The following is a 27,274-nucleotide window of genomic DNA, read 5'->3' as shown; positions in this document are numbered from 1 at the left end:
CTATATTTACGCAAATTTTGGCTTCCGGAACTTTTACCCACACCATTATGAATGCTCGAAGGTTAAAAAATTATTCACTTTCTTAAATTGGAATATCAATTGCCATTTTCATAGATATGAAGAGGGAAAAAAGTGTTTTAATTCTTTTTAATCTCGGCATTTAGGTTATTGAGTTCGTGAGTGTTGCTTTGGTTCTTATCACGTGGCACACTCCACTATTGAGAATTATGAAGTCAGACGAACAACAATGGTGGAAAAGTCTATAGAACAACCGTACTAGATACAAGGGTTATCGCTAGAGGTAATATTGCTTCCGCTCTATTTTCATCTAAAATTTCTAACAAATCTCTTACAAATGAAAACTTGTCATATAAGCAGTGCAGATGGTGTATTCTCCACACAGCCGACTTATAAGTAGAAAAACTCCAATCCAAAATACATCAAATTAGCAACTTACAAGTCGCATTTAATTCCAAAGCTTTATCAAAGTTAAGAATCTAACATTATTAGTAATAGTCAATCTATTATTAAGTTTACAGTATTTTCAGAATAATATATCAATATCATCTAGTACTTAGATCTAACTAAGCACTTGCTAGTCACCTTAAGACCAAATAAAGAGAATCTGAATCAAAAGCAAGCCATCTTACAATCGCCATCATGGGATTCTCTTCACTAGAGCAATATATCTCTTTATACTTAAAAGCGCCTATCGCTAATGAATAGTATGAACAGTAAACTTCATTTTACGTTTTTTACTTCTCCTTACGTCCCTCTGCTTCTTCATAGTAAAATACAACAAATTTCAGCAAAATCTTCTCCTTACGTCCCTCGTCACAGCCATAAAATCACCAAAAACAACGCCACAAAAACACCACACTGGATGTACAAAAATGACAACAAAGATCAGTCAATTAGTAAAATGAATGTACGCACGCTTTGAATCAGTTTTCAAAAGAAAAATTCAAGAAAGCACCAATGTCAGAAAGGACCAAGAAAAATTCCAGCAAAATCTTCTCCTTACGTCCCTCTACTTCTTCACAACAAAATCCAACAAATTCCAGCAAAATCACAGCCACAAAATCATCAAAAAAAAGGCCACAAAATCATCACACAAGATGTACAAAAATGACAACAACAACCAAAAAAAAAAAAAAGGAAAGAAAAAAGAAAAACTCCTTACATCGCTCTCAACTTCCTCACAGTAAAATCCAGCTGAGCAGTACCAGAGGATGTACTATCACCTTCTCTATGGGTCTCGCCACTATTTGCTACGTCTTTATCACATCCATTCTGCTTCGATTTCGAGTTTCACAACTTGCTTCTTCCCCAGGAAACCCCTACAGCACTCGCCGTATAAATTGCTTTTGATTGCCTTGTCAGTTGCTCTTTCTACCTCAAAGAAGACTTTAAACATAAAGAACTCCGATCGGGTTATTTTGGGCCTAATACATGGGCTGGTCTTTTATAAGCCCGAGGCGTGGATTAGAGCCCTAACTCGCTTTTAGCATGGGCTTTATAGAGAAAAAGCTGGGTTGGATCTATTCTTTTTTTGGGAAAAGTCTGACTGACTCGAATAGAAGACCTGAGATTAATCTTAAATCACTATGAGATGTTAGTCGAGACAAATATAAAAATTTGGGCATGAAGAAAATTAAGGGATTTCTTCTAATTTTATTCAAAATATTATATAATCGCCATACTCTTTTTAGTAGTTGCAGTCGTGCGTGTGTAAACTTCGTGCAATCATTTTGAAATAAATAAATAAATATGAGACTTACATAGAAAAAAAATTAATTTTTTATTAATAGATCTCACTATTTTTTAAAATGACTACACAGCACTTGCGTACTCTTAAGGTCTCATTTGTTTTCAGAAAACATCTCATCTCATCTAATCATTATAACTTTCCCAACTTCCAATACAAAATAAAATAAACAATTAAAAATTTTTAAATCTCAAAAAAAAAATAATATTAAAAAATATATTCTAACAATATTTTATTCAACTTTTTAATTTTAATCTCAACTCATCTCATCTTATATCCGAAAACAAACAAGTCTCTTCTTCTACACTGGATGTTTATATTTTAGAACAATTTAATACAGGGCAAACGTGTCTTGCACGTAACTTCACCGCTAGTACAAATAAAGTATACCCAAATGTTTAATTTTATCACCGACTGTAAACTTAGAACTTATATGTTATAAGGAATTGTGGTTTATAATTCCTGGTATATTTATATCATTAACATACTGAAATTATTCAAGTATCCCTGATTTTGCACGTTAATGTTAAACAAAAGCTATTAGCATAGATTAGTAACCAATATAAAATATTAAGAGCATTAACACAATAATTTGGTTACGAAGTGAAACCCTTTGAAAGACTCCTCAAAGATAAAACCTTACAGGGCAACCAAACTTAGGAAAATCAATTTTATTGATTGAGAGTATGACAAGTAAAATGTTCACAAATTTTTGTAACTAGACACGTTTACCCAAGACACGCGACCTGCTTGTCTTCTACCACAGTAGGTAGTTAGAACTTCTGACACTCTCTAATATTTGTCTTTCCTACTAGAACCTCCAGTGGTTGAACTTAAACACAGCAACTCCCCATTGAATATGCTCTCACTCAATCCTATGGACTAAGCTTTTTGGAAAATCCTTCTCTCAAGAACTTTCTCTTGCACAATCTCTTGAAGTTCTACCTAGATCTTCAAGCTCTCAATACTTGTGAATATGTGTTGTTCAAGTATGTTTTCTGAAACCCTCAACCAGCTCCTCTACAAATAGGCAATGTTGTGATTGATTTGGAGAATGACTCCGCTGACAGGTTTATCCAGAATCTCAGTCAAATATGTTGCTCACTATTTGCGAGCATCTCGTACTAGATCACTTCTTTTAGATTGCATCGAGTTCAAAGCCGTTTTGGTTTCTTTAATAAAACTTGCATCTTTATCTCTTCAACTGACTCTTAGACTCGAAATATACATATGACTCTTGTAAACTCTTATCTTATAATATAAATAAGATTTGATAAGAGTTCCAATTCAAATACTTATTATTATCGAATAAATACTTATCCTTAACGGATGCAATCCTAGAGTCATATTTAAATTTACATTCATCCATAATTTGAATTTAAATGTAGACTCATCTAATCCTAGCCAATCATAAATTATATTTACAATCTCCCCCTTTGGCTAATTGATGACAAAAACATATATTGGATGAATGTGATTTAAACCTGCAAAAACAACTAACCAAACCACTAGCAAAAATCTCATATTGAAAGTTATACTTCATATCAAACAAAAAAAATTCATCATAGGCAAAATATTTGAAGCATCACAATGAGTCTTAACGTAACTACACACATATCAACTTAATGTAGTAAGTGAAATCAAAATAAGAAAAGCAAATCATTGTTCAATATGCAAACCAAAAGAAACTTTTCAAAAAATAATAAAAGGTGGTGGTGGTGTCCGCATTCTGTCAGCACTGCCCAGCTGCTCCCTCTGTTTACAGATTCATCTCATATCCCCTATGTGTTGCCAGCATCAGTTAGAATCTGATTTTTCTTCTTCTTCAGGTGGATTTACTGTCTTCAGAATCTGATCCACTTCCATAACAACTTGCTGCAGCCTATCATTCACCTTCTTTGACTCGTCTTGTAGGTCTGGTAGCATTTTTTTTCATTTTTTCCATTTTTTCTTCCCATTTATCTACAAAAAAATCAAATTTTGACTACAAAATCTGAAGTTGTTCAAGCACTTCGGTGGATTGTCCTAGGGCAGGATGGGAAGATGTGGATGCCTCAACGTGGCTTTTTTTCTTTCCACTAACCACAACTTCTGACTTGGTGACCATTTTAGAGGAGATCTTCCCGTACATCTTTACTGTGGCCTTTGTGCTCCTTAAAGGAACTTTAACATTTCTGGCCAACTACGTAATGAGACCTCCAAATGACAGATTTTCCTTATCTGCCATGTTAGCCTTGGCCTTGGAAAGAACATCAATAATATGGGAGGAAATATATATAGGTACACGGAAAGAACATCAATAATATGGGAGGAAATATATATATAGATACACCTTTAACTAGAGCATGCATAAACTGGGCTTCTTCAATTGTCAGCTCGGTATGCCTAGTGATGGGCTAAAGATTTTTCAATACAACTTTGGCAATGAATCTATATTCAGGGAGCATTGACTTCATAGAGAGTCTATGAGTCTTCGGTTGCAATGCTGGTGCGTTGGACCCAGCAAACAAATCTTTCATTTGGACTTTTGATGGGGTCCACATATCCTTGTATGGAAAACCTGGGTTATCCACACTAGGGAGTTCATAGAACTCTAATAATCTCGGGAGTTATGATCATGTCAACACTCCTAACAGTGGATGTAATGAAATTATTGTCTATACTCAGTAAAGAGTTAGCATAAAATTTCCTTTCAATTTCAATATAGGGGGCAGGAGCTCCCTTATTAATTTTCTCGCATCCTCTATCAGCAAATATGTGAGCAATAAATTCAAATATAAAGTCATTCATATCACTTAGAGTTACCTCTCGTTCTCAAAGAACATACCTCTTGAAAATACAGTCTTATAGGCTGTCTCTGCTTCCTCACTTACAAACTTTGGTGGTTTTAATCCTTTGGTAGAAGTCTTTGATACACTCCCCACTCGTTTAGAAGTGATAGATCTTTTATCTGTTGCCTTGAATTTTTTAGGAGAGTTCTTTGGAATTCTCACATGAGAGTCAGATTCTTCCTCACTAAAGGAATGTATTGGAGGTGCTTTGCTATCAAATTTAGCTTTCTTTGCAATCAACTTGTATTTCATCTGCAAAAAAAATTCTTTCTAAGTATGATAAATAGGTAACCAGATTCACTTTTCTCCCAAAATATCGACGTAACAGGGCCAAGAATGTGAAGATAATTCCTAAAAAAAATTAATCTAATCACACACGTGTTTCTAGAAAATTATCCATAAAGCACATAAATGTTGAGAGATTTTTACCAGATGAGGAAAATATCTAAACCTAAGCACAGGACCAACACAACATAGGGTGGAAGATGACAACATCGAGAAAAATAGCCAAATAGACTCAAATGAATTGGTGGAGTCACAAAGCTCAAAGATTCAGGACACCCATAATATTTGTACCTTGCAGAATGATAACAATATGAAGTTTTTGAAGAAACAAACAAAACAAGCACCCTTTTTTATTATTATTAGAAAAAAAAAATTAGGGAATGTCACACACATCAATGGCTTTCCTTAGAAATTCAAAACTTAGACCATCTAAAGGTTTAGTGAACAAATCGGCCAGTTGATGTTCAGTGTTAACGTGTTCCAGAGACACTACATTTGTTTCAACCTAGTCTCTTATGAAGTGATATCTTATATCTATGTGCTTGGTTCTTAAGTGTTGCACAGGGTTCTTCGAGATACTAATTGCACTTGAATTGTCACAATAGACAGTCATAATAACTTGAGAGAACCCATAGTCCTCAAGCATCTTTTTTATCCAAAGAAGTTGAGTGCAACAACTATCAGCCGTAATGTATTCGACTTCAACAGTGGACAAAGAGATGGAGTTTTGCTTCTTGCTCATCCATGCTACCAAATTACTATCAACACAAAAACAACCACCTGTGGTGCTTTTTTTGTCTTCAGCATAACCAGCTCAGTCAGAATCAGAATAGCCAACCAAACTCAGATTTGAATCTTTTGAATACCATATGCCATAGTCAACAGTAGCACTCAAGTATTTCAAGATTCTATTTACTGCCGTGAGGTGTGATTCTTCAGGATTAACCTGAAATTGTGCACAAACACCTACACTAAAAGTAATGCCAGGTCTGCTAGCAGTAATGTAAAGAAGACTTCCTATCACGCTTCTATACAAAGTAGGATCAACATTTTTACCTATAGAATCCGAACATATTTTAACCGAGGTGATCATCGGAGTGCGAGCATGTGTCTTTCCTTTCATGCCAAATCTCTTAAGAAGATCTTTGGCATATTTAGATTGCGAAATAAAAATCCCACCTTCAGTTTGTTTAATTTGAATCCCAAGGAAGGAATTTAATTCTCCAATCATACTCATTTCCAACTCATTTTTCGTTTCTTTGGAAAAATCTTGTGAGAGTTTGTCAAGAGTGAAACCAAACACAATGTCATCTACATAAATTTGAGCAATAAGTAGATACTTACCAAATTTTCTTAAAAAAGGTGTTTCATCAGCTTGACCTCTTACGAAGTTATTTTCAAGCAAGTATTTCATTAGTCTCTCATTCCATGCTCGAGGTATTTGCTCCAATCTATAAAGAGTTTTCTTCAACCTGAAAACATGGTCAGGAAACAAGTGATTAGAAAATCTCTTTGGTCGTTCTACATATACTTCTTTATTGAGTTTGCCATTTAAAAAAGCACTGTTAACATCCATTTAATAAATCTTAAAATTTAAATGGCTTGCAATTACTAACAATTTCCGAACAGATTCCAAACGAGCTACTAATGCAAAGGTCTAGTCAAATTCAATTCCTTCAACTTGGGTGTATCCTTATGCTACCAGTTTGGCCTTGTTTCGAACAATGGTTCCATATTTGTCTGACCTGTTTTTGAAGATCCACTTTGTTCCAATGATGTTGTGATCTTTAGGTCTTGGAACTAGCTCCCATAATTGATTTCGAGTGAATTGGTGCAATTCCTCCTGCATGGCGTTAACCCAGCTTTCATCTTGTAAGGCTTCTTCCACATTTTTAGGTTCAACTTAAGACAAATAGCAAACGTATGAGACTTGATTTAAAACACGTTTTATTAATCTCATACCTTCATCCAATTCTCCAAGAATGTTCTCTTTTGGATGATTGTGGTTGATTCTTGTAGATGGCTCTTTTTCATAGTGTGAAACTGAGCTTGGTGTAGCAGGTTCTACTGGATCTGTGTCATTTTGATCGGTTGAGTTTTCTTCAGCCTTCTCAATAAGGTTGTCAAGTTTCGTCTTGGTCATCTCTTTAGAGTTGTCATCCACAACTACATTGACTGACTCCATCACTGTTTTAGTTCATAGATTGTAAACCCTGTAGGCTTTGAAATTTGATGAATGTCCCAGAAATATTCATTTATCACTCTTGCTATCGAATTTGTGGGCATTCTCTCTGTCTTTCAGAATGTAGCAAGTACTCCTGAACACCTTAAAGTACTTTACCGTGGGTTTCTTTTTATTCCATGACTCATAGGGAGTGAGTTTGGTGCTTGGACGAAAGACTACGGGTATGTTTGGGTACCAAACTACTCTCAACACTTTTCAAGTATTCTCGTACTTTTGAAAATACTTCACATGCCAAACAACTTAAAATACTCTAAATGGGACCCACAAACTCACTTCAATCTCTACTCATAACTATTCACAAACATTCTATAATACTTATCATTATTATATATAAATAAAAAATAAAATCACTATAATATATAAATAAAAAATATTTATCACTATTATATATAAATAAAAAATAAAATCGCTATAATATATAAATAAAAAATAAAATCACTATAATATATAAATAAAAAATAAAATCATTATAATATTTATCTCTATTATATATAAATAAAAAATAAAATCACTAAAATATATAAATAAAAAATAAAATCACTATTATATATAAATTAAAAATAAAATACTATAATATTTATCACTATTATATATAAATTAAAAATAAAATCACTATAATATATAAATAAAAAATAACATTACTATAATATTTATCACTATTATATATAAATAAAATCATTATAATATTTATCAAATCATTATAATATTTATCATTATTATATATAAAAGTAAAATAAAATCACTACAATATTTATTAATATTAAAAAATCACTATAATAAAATCATTATAATATTTATTACTAAAAATAAAATCACTATAATATTTATGAGACCCACACATTTTTCAACTACCTACTCAAAAGTCAACAACTCAACATACTTCACACATCCAAACAACTCAAAATACTCTCAATGGGACCTACAAACTCACTCCAATCGCTACTCATAACTATTCACAAACATTCTCAACACTTCTCAAGACTTCTCACTATCCAAACGTACCATACATGGTTCATTATGTATTCAGTAGTGTTGACAGCTTCTCCACAAAAAGTATAACGCCAACTTTTTGTTACTCAGCATGGTGCGGGCCATCTCTTATATTGCCATATTTTTCCTCTCCATAATTCAATTTTGTTGTGGAGTGATTGAGGCTGAGAACTCTTGATGTATCCCTTGTTCATCACAAAAAGAAGAGAAATTAGTATTTTGAAATTCTCTCCCATGATCACTACAAATACAGGAGATAGAGGAATTCTTCTCTGTTTGTCGTCATTTGAACAGTTTCTTCGCACAGTCAAAGATTTATGTTTTGTCTCTCAACAGAATAATCTATGTATATCTTGAGTAGTCATCCACGATGACCATTATATATTTCTTTCCGCCGAGACTCTCAGTCTGAGTAGGACCCATCAAATTCATGTATAACAGCTCAAGTTATCTTGAGGTCAGAATATCAACTATTTTCTTGTGTTGTGCCTTGGTATGCTTTCCTTCCTGATAGGCTCCGCACACCATCTTCTTGTTTTTTAAAATTTTGGGTAGTCCACATATAACTTCTTTCTTAGAGATTTTTTGCATGTCCCTATAGTTGATATGGCTTAGACGGTAGTGCCACAACTCAGTTTCATCTAGCTCTACTCTGTGACAATGCATCGTGTTCATAGGAAAAACTCCATAGCAGTTGTCAGTAGTCTTGGTGCCTTCAAGATCCATTTTCCATCATATTGTAGACTTTGAATTTATTATTTGAGAACTTCACAGAAAGATGATCATCACAAAACTGACTAATACTTGACAGATTGACCTTGAGACCATTAACAAAAAGAACATTATGAAGAGTAGGTAAATCCGGAACATCTACACTTCTTTTTCTTTCCATTGTTATTGTACTTCCATCACCAAAAGCTCCACTGATGGACTCAACCTTCTTAAGCAACCCTTTGTCTCATGTCATATGTCTGGAACAAGCACTGTCCATATACTACATGCTAGTGTCCATAGCTTTGAGTGTTGTGTGTGCTACTAGATATACGACATTTTCTTTCACTTCCCACTTAGTCTTGATATTAGTTTTATTCATGTTTGTAGGAAAACACAATTCGAATGGTTCACCAAGCTTCTTATCTAGGGTGTTTATTTGATTGCTCAATTTGTCCACCTTAATTTTTAGGTTTGTATCATTGCTCGAAAACTTATTTCTATTTCTTTTTTATTTCTCTTTTTTAAGTCTAAAGTAATTTGTTCTAGTGTGTTCAATTATTCCACAATAATGATAAATAGGGGCAAACATACCTTTGAGCTTAACTAGAGAAGTCATTATTGACTTGTCTTTGTTCACAGGTTTTTTTGAGACATTTTCTACATTACTTCATTTTACCAAGGTAGAGGCACTAGATGCTTAATGATGTGAATCTTTGGAAGTATTGTATCCTAACCCTATGCGATCGGAACTATCTCTTTGAACTTTCAGTAGTTCATTAAGTTTTTGAGTGGAAGTCTTTTCTTTGACTTCCTGACAAGCTGCCAACCTCTTTTCCAGTACCTCTTTCTGTGTGCGTAGTTTTGTCACTTCTAGTTCCGTCACTTTCAATGCCTCCACCAAATTGTTTTTCTCATTCTCTATGTTAGTTAGGTTTTTGTACAGCTTTTTATTTACCTTTTAGATTTTCACAAACTCTTCATATAAGTACTCATATGCTTCATGAACAATTAATTCATAATCAGTAACTTATGTGGCAATATCATAGTTAGTATCACAAACAACAACGATGTCGTCAGCACGTGGTTTGCTCGTGTCAGCACAATCAGTAACAGAGACAGAGAAAGCAATATAGATCGTTTCATTATCAGATGATGTATCTGAACTTTTAGAGTCAGAATCATCACTTAGAGTAGTATTCAAAACTTTTATCATTCTTTTAAAATTTAAACACTTCATTCTTATGTGACCAAAACCAAAGCATTTATGACATTGGACTTTTATCTTTAAACTCGATTTTGTCTTTATTCCACTTTTCAAATTCATTCTTTTTAGTGAAATTCTTACATTTTTTTTAACTTACCAGAATTATTTTTATTTAACATGAATTTTTTAATTTTCTGGCTACAAGAGCTATGTCAATATTACACAGATTTTCATCATCAGACTAATTTTCTTTCTTAGTAGTTTTGAGTGCAATGGATTTACCTTTCTCTTGTTGTGGAATAGTAGATTCATAAGTTTGCAAAAAACCTACTAGTCAATGTTTTGAATACCCTACCGGAAGTCGTATCGGTCAAGGTACTAGAACGAAATATTTCGGTACCGATACCGTTTCAGGATAGTCGATATATGAATAAATTATATATATAAATTATATTCCAAAATAATAGTTTATATATGAATAAATTCTATATACATATATATATACATTATATTCCAAAATAATAGTCTACATATGAATAAATTATATATAAATACATATATATATATAAATTATAAATAGTCTAGTCTGAATTGGGGATAAAAAAAATAAGCTTGTAGTTTGAAAAATTGAAAAAAAAAATGAAGGCCGAAATTGAGGCCGGTACGATCGATATCGGCCGGTATTTTGGCCAGTACGAAACGTACGTGGTACTTGTACCGGCCCAACAGCCGGTACGGCAAATATCGGTAATACCGGCCGGTACGGTACAAAATTCTAAACAGTGCTACCAGTTCTTCTACCCAAATTGTATCTAAATCATTGCTTTCTTCTATGGCTGTCACCTTTAGTCGAAACCTTTCAGGCAGAGAATATCATTAAAAGTCGTGCCTCCTCCTCCACCTTCTTATCGAGATTGTACCTAGAATTAACAATATCATTTAGTGTAGCATGAAACTCATTAAGAGTCTCACCTTCCAGCATTTTTACCTCCTCAAACTTTGAGGTCGACATTTCAAATTTGGAATTTTTCACCATTTTGGTCCCTTAATATGTGGTTTCCAAAATATCTCAATCATCCTTGGATGTCTCACACATGAAAATTCTATTGAATTCATCAGGAGAAACTACCATGAAAATAGCATTTAGACCTTTGTTGCTCCAATTACAACTGCTTGATTGTTCTTTGGTCCACTCTTCTATAGGTATTGTTGGCCTTGTCCATTATGAATTCACGATTAGCCAGACTTTCTCATCAAGCGACTTTAGAAACGCTCTCATCTTTACCTTCCAGTAGGCATAGTACTATCAAAATGTGGTGGTGATGACAGTGACGCCATGATCTTCTAGGGGAATGGATCAAGATTGAGTGAACCACGCTTTGATGTCAATTGAAATTACCCAAGTACCCCTGATTATGCACGTTAATGCTAAACAAAAGCTATTAGCACGGATTAGAAACCAATATAAAATATTAAGAGTATTAACACAATAATTTAATTACGAAGGGAAACCCTTTGAAAGACTCCTCAAAGGTAAAACTCTACAGAGCAACCAAAGTCAGGAAAGCCAATTTTATTGATTGAGAGTATTACAAGTAAAATGTTTACAAAACTTTTGTAACTAGACACGTTTACCCAAGATAGGGACCCACATATATTCTACTGCAATAGGTAGTCAGAACTTCTGATACTCTCCAATTTTTTTCTTTCCTACTGGAACCTTCAGTGGTGGAATTTGAATACGGCAACTCTCCCTTAAAGTATGCTCTCACTTAATCCCACGGACTTAGCTTTTTGGAAAATCATTCTCTCAAGAATTTCTCTTGAAGTTCTACCCAGATCTTCAAGCTCTCAATACTTATGAATATGTGTTGTTCAAGTATGTTTTCTGAAATGCTTGGCCGACTCTTCTACAAATAGGCAATGTTGTGATTGGTTTGGAGGAAGACTCTGTTAACAGGTTTATCCAAAATCTCAGTCAGATACGTTGCTCACTATTTGCGAACATATCGGACTCAATCACTTCTTCTGGATTGCATCAAGTGCAAAGCAGCTTCAGTTTCTTCAATAAAGTTTACATCTTTATCTCTTCAACTGACTCTTAGACTCAAAATATACATATGACTCTTGTAAACTCTTATATTATAATCTAAACAAAATTTGATAAGAGTTACAATTCAAACACTTATCCTTATCGAATAAATACTCATCTTTATTGGATGCAATCCTAAAGTCCTATTTAAAATTATACTTATCCATAATTCAAATTTAAATGCAGACTCATCTAATCCTAGCCAATCATAAATTATATTTACACATACATTAAATTATTACAAAGTGTCGACCACTCGAATTAGGGCAGATTTGGATTTAGAGATGAGATGAGATGGTTTTAGATGAAAGATAAAAGTTAAAAAAAATATTGGTAGAATATTATTTTTTAATATTATTATTATTTTGAGATTTGAAAAAGTTGAATTGTTTATTATATTTTATATGAGAATTTAGTAAAGTTGCAATGATGAGATAAGATGAAACATTTTCCAAATCCAAACGGGCCTTATACTACTTGAGCATTAATCCAAACCGTTCCAATCATCCTTGTACCAGTTTTATTAATACCATTAACACCAAGCATCCATCATAGAGATGCATGCACATAACTTAGCTCGGGATTAATTAAGCTCTGTTTTTTCACCTTCATTTCCAAGCTAGTTACATAACTCGCAAATCTAACAATTCTGCGAACATAAATATAGTATAATAGTATAAAGAAAAATTATAAACATAAGTCTCACACCCTGTACACCCACTTAAAAATATATCATTTTACCTTTTTACCCATGTGATGAAAATGATTCCAAACATATTTGTAAGTAAAACAGGATAAAAAGGTAAAATGATATGTTTTTAAGTGGGTGTGCAAAATGTGAGGCTTATGGGTATGTTAGGGACCTCGGTCAAATCCCTAAACAATATGATCTCCACGCCTAAGATGTCTTTGTGATGACGGAATGCATGTTCCTCTCTTGCTTGGTTCTCGAACAAAGGTCACAAAGATGGCAACTTTGGTAAGGTGAGGTTAAGTGTTTAGGGTTGAATTGGCGTGTGGAATGATGGGAAAGATGATGGAGTGTGTGGGCTACAATGGATGAAGGAGGCGCACGGCAATGATGGAATTTAGGGTTGGCGCCACTTAGGGTTTAGGTTTAGGGTTGGATGATGGAAGATGGGATTAGGGTTTGATGTTGGGCGGCTAGGGTTGGACGGCCACAAGTGATGGCTTGATTGATTGGTTGAGAGATTTTAGGAATGATTCCTAAAATCTTGGAACTTCAATAAGAAAAGGATATGGCCGGTTATGGAAGAGGATATGATCAACCAGAGTTCCTAAATTATAGGAACCCCAATATGGAAAGGGAGGTGGGCGGCTAGGGCAAATCCAATTAAGGCAAGTGATAGCCGAAAATTGGATTTGAATTCAAACATGAGTGTGTTTCGGCTAGGGCAAACACTCAAGGTGGCGACACTTAGGTGTTTAAATGGATCAAATGAGGCACTATGCTGGTCTCGGCAATGAACATAAAATCAACACAAACAATCTCAAGAACAATCCAAGAACACTTTAATAACAAAGTTCACAAATTAATAAGAACAATGAATAGAAAATGGAAGACAAGATGATGGATGAAAAATACTCATAAGATTGATAAACTGGATCACACTTATTCACGAATTGCAAAGTGTGATCCTCTCCTTGGGGATTCACGAATTGCACTCCAAAGAGCCCAAGTGCTAAGCACCGAAGTTATTGATCTCAAGAACAAAACCGTCCAAAAGGAAATTGTCCAAAAGATGTAAAAGATACTAAGGGTCTTATTAATAAGAGTTACAATTTGGAAACTCCCAATAGATCTCTTGAAATAAATAAATAAATAAATGAAATAACATAGTGGCATGGACCAAGTTGGTCGTGGCATGTATGAGCCCAGGATGGGCTAGGATGGTGCATGGTGGTCTTCGGGTTGGTGCATGGCTCGATGGCACCACATGGCTTGCTGATGGGCATGGCATGGTGCCATGCACGGGCTTGCTAATGGGCATGATCTGGTGCCATGCAAGGCCTACTAATGGTGAGTCATGTGTGCGTGTTGCATGGCCCAGGCTGATGGACTGGGCATTAGGCTGGAGCCACGCGCTGGATGGCATGCCTGGTGGGCATTCCACTAGCCCAACCTGCATGGCACATGCTGGAACCTGCGTTGGAGAGGTAGCCTATGGGTGGAATGCATGCATGCCATGATCGATCAAGAGTGGGCGCGCATCAGTTCGAGGGCTTCACCCGCTTGCAATTTTTTTGCAATTCTGAGTTTTCTATAATCTTCGTAAGTAATAGGGACGTAGAGACGAGGGTGTTCGGCATCCACAAGTTCCGGTGGGGCTTCAACCGCTGCCTCCTTCGGTCCCAAGAGAAAAGAGGCAATAGACACTCTGATGCTAGCTTCTTGGCACTGTACTCTATGCTTCAAGTTACAAAACCTTCCATTGCTCCATACCTTGATCAACATATCAACCAACAGTATTAATGATAAGTTTTCTGAATTAAAATTTATACAAGCTGATCAATGAAAGGAATATGAGATGGGATCGCCTGATTACCTTAGCAAGGTCCCCAAGATTGACTAGGAGGGTGCCTGGCCATGGATGGACCGATACAAATGCACCAGATTTGTCCATTACTTCAAGACCACCAACATTTTCATCATCTTGAAGTATAGTTAGAAACCCAGAATCTGTGTGAATTTGTACACCAGACGATCCAACAGTTTCGGGAGTGAAGTTGTATTTGTTTATCCTAAACTGGCAAGGCCAATCCTTGAACAAATCGCTAAACAACCCCATGCTTTTTGCCAACTTTCGTCCCAAATCTAGCGCCAAATCATGTATTGCTTGAGCGTACATCTCTAGTATCTCCCTACCAATATAATATTCGATTGAGTTGACTTGAGAAAAAAAAAAACAGAGAGATATTTCGGATGAACATCTATCTAGCAGGAACGGAACAGACAGAAGATGGGGTGGAAATGAAAGAAACCTTTGGTGAGGAGAGGCACCCAACTGAGAACAAAAGTCACGCAGAGCCTGAGGGGATCCCAAATCATAGAGGCCCAAGGCCTCATAAAGAGGATTTTTATCACTTGGTGCCATGTAGCCGCTGCCGGCAATCACATCGGTGTTGCGCCTTTTGATTTCCATTGGAAGGTCAAGCAGATCTCTCACCACTTTCTTCATTTCTGTCATCAGTCCTACAGGGATATTGTGGTTGACGATCCTGAAACAACCCCATTCCTCAGACGCTTCTCTCAGTTTCCTATACTGCTCTACACCTTCAAATTCTTGCATATCAATTACTGGGATACACTTGAAATCCCCGCCCTCCGCCATTTTTGGTGCTCTTTACTCTTCTCTTCTCGACTTCAAATATAAATAAAAATGCTTCCACCGATACCCAATCCTAATCCGTCAACGCGATGACCGAAGCTTGCGGACACGGATCAAAAAGTAATTTCAGTGTTTGTCGATTACGTCGACAAACTTATAAACGGAACAAAGACAACGCTGTTTCCAAGCATAAAGCAAACTTTTTAAAGGAGTCGTCTGTCGGGTTTGTTTCTCTCGACATATGCTAATTTATGACGGAACTCTAAAAGAGAAAGATGGACGTGGAGAAACAGATAAGAGTCTGCGACATAATGTCGTCTGTGGTTTAACCTTTTTTGGCCTAACGGATGGTTTTTTTTTTTTTTCCTCCTCTCTCTCTTCTGGTTTGAGCCTCAGAGTATTAAATCGTGTTAACGGGTCGTGTTACTATTTCTTACTATATATATATATTTTTATTTACTGTAACTATCTATAAAATTGTATATTTTTTTAATTTTTTTAATAATTAAAGATATTAAAAATATTTTAAAAAAATAATAAAAATAAATAAAAATTTCAAATAAATTATAAAGTAGCAAAAATGTAATAAGAGGGTAGTAGCCTATCATTATCTTTCTGGTTTAACCAACGAGCAGCAGCCAAGTGATAGCACAAAATAATTAGGTTCCGTTTTGATAGTAAAATTATTTCGTCTCATCTCATCTTATTTTATCTTATCATTATAATTTTTTTAAATTTCTATACAAAATATAATAAATAATTTAACTTTTTCAAATCTTAAAATAATAATAATAATATTTTATTTAACTTTCATCTAAAATTATCTAATCTTATTTCATTATTCAACCGTACCTAAGTAGACAATTGATTTGGGGGAAATTATTGAGTGATATTGAAAACTCTAAAACAATAGAATAATAATATTTACTGTCTTGCGGTGTGATATCGAAAATCATTTACGTTAATAGGATGACAAAACCCTTCATTAAAAATTTTAAAAAAAATAGATAAATAGAAAAGGAAATATAAAGTATTTTATATCTTTTGGGTCACTTTTTCTTTCCTACGTTTTAAATTTATTTTTAACTTAATATACTTATACTTCCTTTTTTTTAATTGTTAGGGTTAAGTTAGTCTTTCTCAAGAAAAAAATTGGGTGCAGCGTATTTTTTAAAAACTTTAAGGGAGTGATTACTAAAATCTATCATTTAAAAGGGTGTTCGCAAATGCATGGTGTGGTAATTTGAGGAGATTATATTTATGTGTATTTCTTATCAAAACGTACATTTCCTCAAAATTTCCATCTTCTTGGATAGGCGCTAAAGACCGCCTGTGGGGTTCATTTGCAATCTAAGCCGTTTATCAAGTGGATATTGTTAGTCCGCTTTCTGCTTCTGCTACTGCTCCGGGCTGCTGCTGAAGGAGGCGAGGGCTGTATCTACACGCTATGGCGAATAGAGGTGAAGGTATGGAAGAAGTGACAAGAATTTGGGAACGATTGAAGTTGAGCGAGGAAGAAAATATGCCCATAGGTGTGAACTATAGGTTTGTGGAAAAGATAAAAAATAAAGGAAAGAGAAGTGTAGTTGGGAAAATTTGCTCGGAGAGAAGGATAGGGAAGGAAATTGTGAGATCAACATTGGAGAAAATATGGACAGTAGGGAGACCAATGGAATTTCAAGAGTTTGGGGCAAACTGTTTTATCATTACCTTTGCTTCGGTGAATGACAATGAGAGAGTTATGAGTGGCTGCCCATGGCTCTTTGATAACTTTCTGTTCGTGATTAAGGACTATGATGGTGAAACACAACTGCATCTGATGAATTTTGATAAAGAATGCTTCTGGATACAGATGTTAAATTTGCCGCTAAGCTGTATGACAAAGGGGATGGGAGAACAGATTGATGATTCTGTTGGGACTGTGAAGGATGTTGATGTGCATGAGGATGGTTTGGCGTGGGGTAGAGTTTTAAGGGTTCGAATTTCCTGTGACTTGAAAAAACCTCTGGCAAGGGGACGAACCATAGAAGTGGAGGGGAAGAGAATGTGGGTTCCTTTTGAATATGAAAAACTACCAAAATTTTGCTATTATTGTGGTAGAATTGTACATGATAAGGAAGGATGTGGAGAGGGGAAGATGAGTAAACAGGGGATGAAGGGTGGGGAATTGCAATATGGTACTTGGCTAAGAGCTCCATCAAGGAATCGAAGATGGTTTGAAAGAAGGGAAGAATATAAGAATAGTGAAACAGGTAAAGAAGATTCAGAAGGCTCTTTTACAGGGTCAAAGGATAGGGAGGAATCTTTTGGAGATGGGGAGAGGAAGGGGAAAGGTGTGGAAGTGGGGGATGAGGAGGAGAAGGGAGGAGTGCGAATTGGGATTGAAGGGGAAAATGATGTGGTGTGTCAAATAGGTGAGACTGATGAAGGTAATTTAAATCAGGAAGTTGAAAAGAACTCTCAAATAAACAATAGTAATCTGGACATCTTCTCAAATGAAAGAAATGTGACTTTAGTGATGGCTATGGAGGAAGTACAGAATAAGGAGAGTTCTCGTGGGGGAGGGAGGGGCAGTTGGAAGAGAAGAGCCAGAGGTAGATCAAATACTTGTAAAATCTCTAACTCCCTTTCTTTGAACAAAAGGGATGCTGTTAGTATGGAAGGGAATAAAGGGGAGGGTGTAATGAAAAAAGCTAGAATGGAGGAGGTAGTTGTTGAGGAAGGAAATTTAGGGCCGTGGTTGCTGAGCAACCCCGCCTGGTATTATGAATATTATAAGTTGGAACTGCCGAGGGCTTGGCAACCCTCGGACAGTTCATGACCTTTGCTTAATGGCAAAGGAAAAGAAGGCAAACATGATATTCTTGATTGAAACTATGCTTACAGCTGGGAGAGTAGAAATTCTGAAGAGAAGACTTGGGATGGAGGGATGTTTTGTAGTAGATTCTGTTGGAAGGAAGGGGGGTTTGGCATTGTTCTGGAGGAATAATGAGGAAGTGAAAATAAAAAATTACTCTACTTGGCACATCAATGCAAAGGTCAGAATAGAAGGAAAGAGCAAGAAATGGTTATTTACTGGGTTCTATGGGTATGCTGAGACAGTAAAAAGGAAGTGGTCCTGGGACTTATTACGAAGTTTGAGGCCAAGAGAGCAGGAACCTTGGTGTGTGGTAGGGGATTTCAATGAGATTCTTTGCCAAAATGAAAAGGTGGGAGGAAGGCCAAGACCTGAATCACAATTGAGTCAATTCAGAGAAGTGTTAAAGATAATCAACTGTTTGATTTAGGCTGCTGTAATGGTTTCTTTACATGGAGCAATAGGCATGCTAACCTCTCCTTTACAAAAGAGAGGTTAGATAGGTGTTTGGCAAACAATAAGTGGAAGGAGTTGTTCCAAGAAGTAAGAGTGGAAGGCTTGCCAGTAAGAACTTCAGACCATTTGCCTATATTGATGTCATTAGAAGGGGCTGTCAATATGCAAGGGAGATGGCAGGCTTTGTTCAGATTTGAGGCCAGCTGGATTAAAGAGGAGGACTGTGAGGACAAAATAAAGACAGAATGGGATAGAGGACAGCAGATAAATGACCATGGGAGCAGGGTGCAAGCTCGATTGAATTATTGTAGCAGGACTCTGATGAAATTTTTTAAAAGCAAAGATAAAAGGAGAGCAAAAGAGATTGAACAGATTACAAGAAGGATTAAGGAAGTGCAAGAAGAGTTGGGGCCTCATAATGTAGAGGAGCTGAAAAGCTTACAAAAGCAAGTGAGAGAGTTAATGGAACAGGAGGATATTATGTGGAAACAAAGGGCCAAGAGAAACTGGTACAACCTTGGTGATAGAAACACAAGGTTCTTTCATGAGTGTGCAAATCAAAGGAAGAAAAGAAGTAAAATATCTCAAATTGTAGACAGAAAAGGAACCTTGAGATTAGAACAAGATGGAGTTGCAAAAGCCTTTAAAGATCATTTTGCTGAGGTGTATAAAACTGCTAGTCCGAGAGTTGAAATGATTGAAAAGTGCCTTGAAGCAGTAGAGAGAAGGGTAACCGTTGAAATGAATGAATCATTGGAGAAGATTTTTATGAGGGAGGAAGTAGAGGAGGCTCTGAAGATGATGGGGCCATTAAAATCCCCAGGACCAGATGGTTTTGGGGCATACTTCTTTCAATCTTTTTGGCATATTGTGGGTGATGATGTGTGTGGGGCAGTGCTTCATTTTCTCAATGGTGGAAGGATGGTCTCTTCTTTAAACCACACCTATATAGCTTTAATTCCAAAAGTGAGTGACCCCAAAAATGTTAATGAGTTTAGACCAATAAGTTTATGCAATGTAGTGTATAAGCTTGCAGCAAAAACTCTTGCCAATAGATTGAAGAAAGTTATGGATGTTATTATTTCAAAAAATCAGAGTGCCTTCATTCCTGGGAGGTTGATTTCTGACAATATCGTAGCAGCCTATGAAGTGTTGCATTCTATGCAAACAAGGCAAAAGAGTAAGGATGGCAGCATGGCTTTAAAATTGGATATCTCAAAGGCATATGATAGAGTAGAATGGTCTTACCTTGAAGCAGTGATGAAGAAGCTGGGATTTGGGGATAGGTGGAATGATTTGATAATGGAGTGTATATCCTCAGTATCTTATGCTGTTTTAACAAATGGTAGACCAGGTGAGACTATTCTCCCTACAAGGGGACTGAGATAGGGAGATCCCTTATCTCCTTATCTCTTCCTTTTGTGTGCTGAAAGTCTAAGTGCAATGCTCAACAATGCAGAGAGAAGATCAGAACTGAGAGGGGTGTCAGTTGCTAGAAGGGGTATAAGGGTCACTCACTTACTTTTTGCAGATGATTGCATTATTTTTGAGAAGGCAAGTTGGGTGGAATGGAAGAAGGTCAATGACATTCTTGAGCTTTATGAAGCTGGCTCAGGTCAGAGTTTAAACAAGCATAAGACTACAATCTTCTTCAGTCCCAAAGTCCATGTTTCTATGAGAGAAAAAAATGATGAAAGAAATGGGAGCAAGACAGGAGAACAATTGTGAAAAATACTTGGGTTTGCCAAGTATGGTTGGCAGATCAAAATATAACTCTTTTAGAGTCATTAAGGACCGAGTGTGGAAGAAGATTAGTAATTGGAAAAATCAATTTCTATCACCCTCAGGTAAGGAGGTGCTGTTAAAGGCTATAATTCAAGCTATCCCAACATATCATATGACTGTTTTCCAGCTTCCAAAGAAATTATGCCAGGAAATAGCTGCTCAAATGTCTAAATTTTGGTGGAGCTTCAAAAAGGACGAGAATAAAATTCAATGGAGGAGCTGGGCAAAATTGGGGGTTGCAAAAGCTAGTGGAGGACTGGGCTTTAGAGAACTTGTAAGCTTCAACAAGGCTTTACTAGCAAAGCAATGTTGGAGAATGTTGACAAATCCTCACTCCTTGGCTGCAAAGGTCCTGAAGGATAAATACTTTAGGCATTCTGACATTTTGGTTTCAAAGCTGGGGTTTAGGCCATCAGTTATTTGGAGGAGTTTATGGGATTCTTTGGAGTTGTTAAAGGAGGGGTTGGTGTGGAGAGTAGGTGATGGGGAGAATATCAACATCTGGAGAGATAAGTGGATACCAAAACTGACTACTTTCAGAATTCAAACGCCCAGAACTTTACTAGTAGCTGAAGCAAAGGTCAAAGAACTTATTGATGGGGTTACTAAGGGTAGGTTTAGGGGGTGAAATGAGAATTTTGTGTTTTGTTTTGAAGTTTAAAATATTAAGTTTTAATATTATTATTGTTTTGGGATTTGAAAAATGTGTATTGGGATTTAAAAAAGTTGAATTGTTTATTATATTTTGTATGGGGATTTGAAAAATGTGTAATGATGAGATGAGATGAGATGAGAATTTTGTGTTTTGTTTGAGGTCCCAAACCTGCCCTAAGACTTGGAAAACAGATTTGGTTAAAGACATTTTTAATGAAGAAGAGGCAATTCTTGTCTGCAGTTTACCTATTAGTTCATCAGGTTTGCCTGACAAATTAATTTGGGCCCATACTAAGAATGGTCAGTTTGATGTCAAAAGTGCATATCATCTGGAGTTGTGCAGGAAAAATAAAGAAAATGGGGAGGTATCGAAAGCTTGTACAGAGAACTGGAAGGTGTTGTGGCAGTTAAATGTACCTGGTGTAGTTAAAATGTTTCTTTGGAAAGTAATGAATAACTGTCTTCCTACAAAATTTAACTTGTCTTGCAAGAAGATTGTTAAAGATTACTTCTGTCAAATCTGTAAAATGCAGAAGGAAATAGTTTCTCATGCTCTATCGAGCTGTGGTGGAGCTATGGATGTTTGGGCAGATAATCTTAGTCCTGTGCAGAAATGGGCATCTACTGAGAAGGATATACAAGAGCTATGGGCAGACAGGTGTAATAAATTGAAAAGAGAAGATTTGGAGTTAATGGCAGTAGTGCTGAGAAGGATTTGGTTGAGGCGAAACATATTTGTTTTTGAAAATAAATTTGAAGGGCCTGATGTGATTTTTAGACAAGCCATTGACTTTCTGCTTCAGTTTCAGGAAGCTCAACAAAAAGATCCCAGGAGCCAGATTGAGAGGTCTCAGAGAGAGTTATGTAGATGGAAGGTTCCTATAGAAGACCAAGTGAAGGTTAATTGGGATGCTGCACTAAAAGTTAATGAAGGAAGGATGGGGATTGGTGTAGTGATGAGAGATGAGCATGGAGATCTGTTGGTCTCACTGTGTGCTCAGAAGAGGATAGTAACCTCCCCTCTAGTAGCTGAGTTTCAAGCTCTTTGGCGTGCTATGCAATTGTGTGCAGATTTGAACCTATTGAAAGTGGTCTTTGAAGGGGATGCTCTGAGTGTGATTAAAGCAGTGAATGATACTGAAGCTAGCTGGGAATGGCATGGTCAATTGGTTGAGGACATTAAAGGGAATTCGAAGAATAGATCAAACTGGACAGTCACACATACTTATAGGGAATGTAATAGTGTAGCTCACTTTCTAGCTAAATCTTCTTTACTTGTAAATGAGGAAACAATTTGTATAGAAGAAGGCCCTTTAGGCATACAATACTATGTTCAAAAGGATAAAGATGTAACAGTTGAAGAAGAATGAATACAAGTTCGATGTTTTTGATTCAAAAAAAAAAAGGTGGATATTGTTGTCCTTAGTTTAGATGAGATTGAGTTTTTTTTTTTTAATTTATTTATTTATTTTAATTAGCACCAGCTATTTGGAAACAAAATCTCAACTCAAAGGGATGCACATGATAAATGAGCTTGAGGTATTTTTAACGAGGGATGTTACTCATCATCTCACATTATATATTTTACATATTTTAAAATTTTTATTTTTTTCTTATTAAACTAATTGAGTTGCTCTACTATATCATCTATACACCACATATTTGTTATATGAAAAATGAAAAAATTAAAATAGTTGTGGTGTGTGAGAATGATAAGTAGAATTATTCATTTTTAATTGCCAACAGATATCCAAGAACAAAATTCTGACTAATCTCATGGGTGTATAGATTTTTGGCAAGAAGGTTCTTGCAAGTGAATCAAGAGTAATTTAAGAGCAAATTTTCCACTTTGATGAGCACAAGAGTATTATAAATATGAAGTTTCAAATCCAAGACATCCAATATATATGATTCGCCCTAGAATCATTATTTGACAAGTCAGGATCGGATTGGTCAAATTCAAATTGGGGTCGATTCGTTTATTAAATGAGTTGTTCGTAAACATAAAACTATGATAGTTATTAAACGATATAGTTCGTATAAAACTCAACTCAACTCATACGAGCTTGAATAACTTCGTATTTTTAATTTTTTATAATATGTCAAAAGATTCGAAGAAATTATGTTCCTTGTACTAAATATGTTATTTGAGTCCTTATGAATGTAATGATTTATATACTTTATAAAGATATTAGTAAAAAGTTAAAATTTGTTTGTCAAAACTAGTAGATAATGTTCTAAAATAAATATAAATAATTTATTTCATCTAAATAAAATAGCTTATGAATAATTTGGAACTAACTCCAATATTAAATAGAAAAATTCTTCTTATCAGCTACTATTCACCATCCCATATCTCACACCTTACGAAAAAAAAAAAAAATTCACGTGATGTGTGAGGTGTATGATGTGAACAGTTGCTAATTTGTAGCAAAACTCTATTAAATATGTTGTTAATGAACATAAGTTCTAACACGATGCAAAATTCAAGTTGGACTTGCATTTGAATAAAAATTAAACAAACCAGATTTGACTACCAACTATTAGCTCGAGCTCGGCTCGTTTACCTCCATAAATGAGCTTGATGTGCTTGTTATGACTGAGAACTTGTCCTACCATTCCAGTAGAATCTCTTTGATCAAGCTGCTGAGGATCTTCTAAAATTTCATGCATGGCTTGTTTCCACTAATGATAGGCAGGAGAAGATGTTCTAATGGATATAAATAACAATAATGCTACGTACAACCAGCGTGTGCAACCTTTGTGTAACCGGCTAACATAGCTGGTCCCACTTTCTCCCTTTCTTCCTCCCTCTTTCTCTCCCCTTTCATTTTTCAGTCTATCGATGAAAAACATAGGAACCTAATTTAGTGCTTCTCTCTTACAAGATGGGCTCCAAGTCTCTATGCTTCGTCACCCACTAGTCATTCTTCTCTGTAGTGTTCTAGTGACCTCGACTCTCTCAAACAACTCACTCTTTTTTTTATACTCAATTAGAAGTATTACATTACTCATGAGAAAAATCTAACATATGAGATCGAAAAACAATGGCATCAAGCAGAAAATGATAATTTGTAAATGATCTTCAAACATTTTAAGCAAAAGAATTCATACTCTTGTCATTGAACTTAGGTTTAAACATTACATAGAACTAAAACTGAAAATCAAGAGGTTCTTCAAACTAAAAAACAACAAATCATATCATGATTCAGCCAAAGCCTTTGCTCTTGTGGAACAGATGGACAAAACCCTTCAGCGATACTTAATGAAGCCAATTTCCTTGGTGTTGCTATCGAAGCATTGCCTACAACACATGAGGCTGTACTTCCTGATCAACCCATGGGGATTCCCACAAACCCGGCAAACGCGAGAGCCAGGGTCGTAGTTCTTGAGGTGAGAATTCCATACGTTAGAGTGTCCCATGATCTTGTTCTATGTCCCAACGAGAGGGGAAATTGGAGAGAGCTGCAGAAGCAAGAGGCTTTGAGAAAACCCTAGTGAATGCAGCAGCACCACCTCTCAAACAGCTCTCTCTCAAATAGCTCTTCGACCTCGACCTCAGACAGAACCCATTTCGGGAAGGAAAACGTCCAAGCCCATTTCCACTGCAGAGTGTCCAATACAATTATATGCAGAAAATTATTTTCTCCTCTACACTTCTGGTTTCTGAGAAAATTTGAGTATCTCAGAAACTAAAACGGGCACCGCCAACTCCCAACATCCTCATCAGCTTGCATTATCTTTTTAATCCAAGCGGTAGGAAATTGAGTATCGAGCTTCTTCCTCATGTTGTCAAATTTGAGGCATAACACAAAAATTTTCAAACGAGAATCGAGATTTTTAACACAAAATTGTTGCTACTATCATCAAGATCATCATCGTGACAGATGAAATCCACGAAAACGGATCTCAGATATGAAAGTTTTTTTATTTTATCCCAAAAATAAAGTTTTTGTTTCAACGGCATCACTTCATACAAACTCAAATTTGAGCAAACAACACTTTAATCTACTATCAAGGAAATACAAGACAGATGGTTTACAGATAAAAGAAACATTTGCAGATGGTTTACAAATGTATCTCACATTTTCCAATCAATGTTCTCTGGAAAAACTATTGCCATTAGCTTCTTCCCACTGCTTGGCCTTGTGGGGCTTTTACTTCAGTGGATCAGTTTGCTGTGCTCCAAGGCTACATAACTCATTCAGAAGTTCCTGGCAAGGGTTGGCTTCATGGAAAGTGGCCTTCATGGGAATGAGAATAGAGTTAAAAAAAAAAAAAAAAAATGAAGGAAGAGGTTGAGAGGGAATAATCAAATGAAACGGTGAGTTTCTTATTCACGTTGGCGCCGATTCCCCGAGGGTTCCCCAAGACCATTACACATAACATTTTCTATAAATAATAGGTAATGCTTCAGTCACTCACAAAAATCATCAAAAACTTTTTATTGATGGTGTAAATTTATTTTTTGATTTTTTCAATATTTTTTAAAATCCATAAATATTTTTTAAAAAAAAATTACAAATTTATTAAAAAATACTTTCTTAACTATTAAATTAAAAAAAACACACAATCGATAGGCCGGTAGCCATTGGGAATATTATTTCCCTAAATAATATGTTTTCATTGCGTGAAAAAAGAAAAGAAAAAAGGAACGCCATAAATAAAGCCTAATTGATGCACTGGAATTGGGGGTCAAATCCTTGAAAATTAGAGCCTGCCTAATTGCTTGAACTAGAAACTTTTATTTTTTTATATTTTAATTTCCTTTTTCTGTGGGATCCTTTTTACTTGATGTCGGTAGAACCTTCTAACATTAAAATAATTTTATATACAACTGTAAAATATATAATTATTATATAATTATTTTGAAAAAAATAAAATTTATAATTAAAAATTAATTTTTTTCATTTAAATCTCATATTTTATTCATTTTTTTCAAAATGATTATGCCGCTATTACATAATTTACTATTGTGAATGTCTTTTCTCATAACTTTAACTGTTGTTTAAATTTAAAATTCATCTTATCTCATCTCAATTCATCTTATATTATTATTATAATTTTTTTAAATTTTTACATAAAATATAATAAATAATTTAATTTTTTTTTAATTTTAAAATAATAATAATATTATTAAAAATAATATTTTAATAATACATTATTCAATTTATTTCTAAATTCAAACCGACAAAGTATCGTGATTTGCAACAAATTAAATAATAAATATTACAAAAGGCACATGCTTTTGTCAGCTAGCTAGCTATTTCAACAACTTCAAACCTTACATCGATGTATGCATCTACGATTGTTAATTCTCTTCTATGAATGTGTCGATTGTAGTAAGAATACAACAAGAAATTAAAAAAATAAATAGTATGTGATATAGAAAATAATGAATAACAAAACTCTCATATAAAAACATTTATACAAGACACGATAATACCTTGTAAGTTCATTAAGGTACTTTATCACAACACGTGTACACTTTTTAATAAGAGCCTCTTTATTAACTTAATTAAATGTATTTTTAAAATTTAGTCAATATAATATTTTTTTTATATTTATTTATTCTATTTAAATTTAATCTTTATATTAAATTTATTATTTACTCTCTATATAATAATAAAATATTATTAAATTAATAAATTTTTTTTAATTTATTTATATCACATTTTATAATTCTACCAATTTAATATTAATAATAATTATATTCTAATTAAATATTTGATCAAACTCATCTAAATTTCTTAATTACAAACCAAATAGTATTTTTATTTAGAGTGAGAAATTAACATTTTAATATTTTGTGAATCAATTATAGTTCTTTATTTTTAGTCAACTACTGTAGTAGAAGTCTATCTTATTTTAGATTTGACCAAGTTAATGTGATGCTCTAAATTTTAATCTATTTAGATAATGAGATGAGTCGAAATAATTTATAATTAATAATAAAATTAATAATTAAAATAAAATAAAATAAGGTGATATAAAATGATTATTTCTCTATCTGCAAACCGACCTAACGCACCTAGTTTGATTA

The 27,274-nt window shown here is 34.9% G+C and overlaps 2 protein-coding genes across 2 annotated transcripts; both read right to left on the bottom strand.

Annotated features, from left to right (window-relative positions):
- Positions 1–13,722: 13,722 nt before the first annotated feature.
- On the bottom strand, positions 13,723–15,770 carry LOC109014013 (2-oxoglutarate-dependent dioxygenase DAO-like). The gene is made up of 3 exons (XM_018996314.2): positions 15,133–15,770; positions 14,697–15,012; positions 13,723–14,593 (listed from the first exon to the last, which is right to left on the bottom strand). The coding sequence occupies exons 1-3, from the start codon at positions 15,480–15,482 to the stop codon at positions 14,345–14,347; spliced, it is 915 nt and encodes a 304-aa protein (XP_018851859.1). The 5' UTR covers positions 15,483–15,770; the 3' UTR covers positions 13,723–14,344.
- Positions 15,771–24,458: 8,688 nt separating this feature from the next.
- Positions 24,459–24,654, bottom strand: LOC109014058 (40S ribosomal protein S29-like). Its single transcript, XM_018996362.2, has one exon. The coding sequence runs from the start codon at positions 24,652–24,654 to the stop codon at positions 24,484–24,486; it is 171 nt and encodes a 56-aa protein (XP_018851907.1). The 3' UTR covers positions 24,459–24,483.
- Positions 24,655–27,274: the final 2,620 nt, after the last annotated feature.

Source organism: Juglans regia, chromosome 14 (assembly GCF_001411555.2).
Source record: "Juglans regia cultivar Chandler chromosome 14, Walnut 2.0, whole genome shotgun sequence".
NCBI classification, from domain to species: Eukaryota; Viridiplantae; Streptophyta; class Magnoliopsida; order Fagales; family Juglandaceae; genus Juglans; species Juglans regia.
This window is presented reverse-complemented; position numbering and strand designations above follow the sequence as displayed.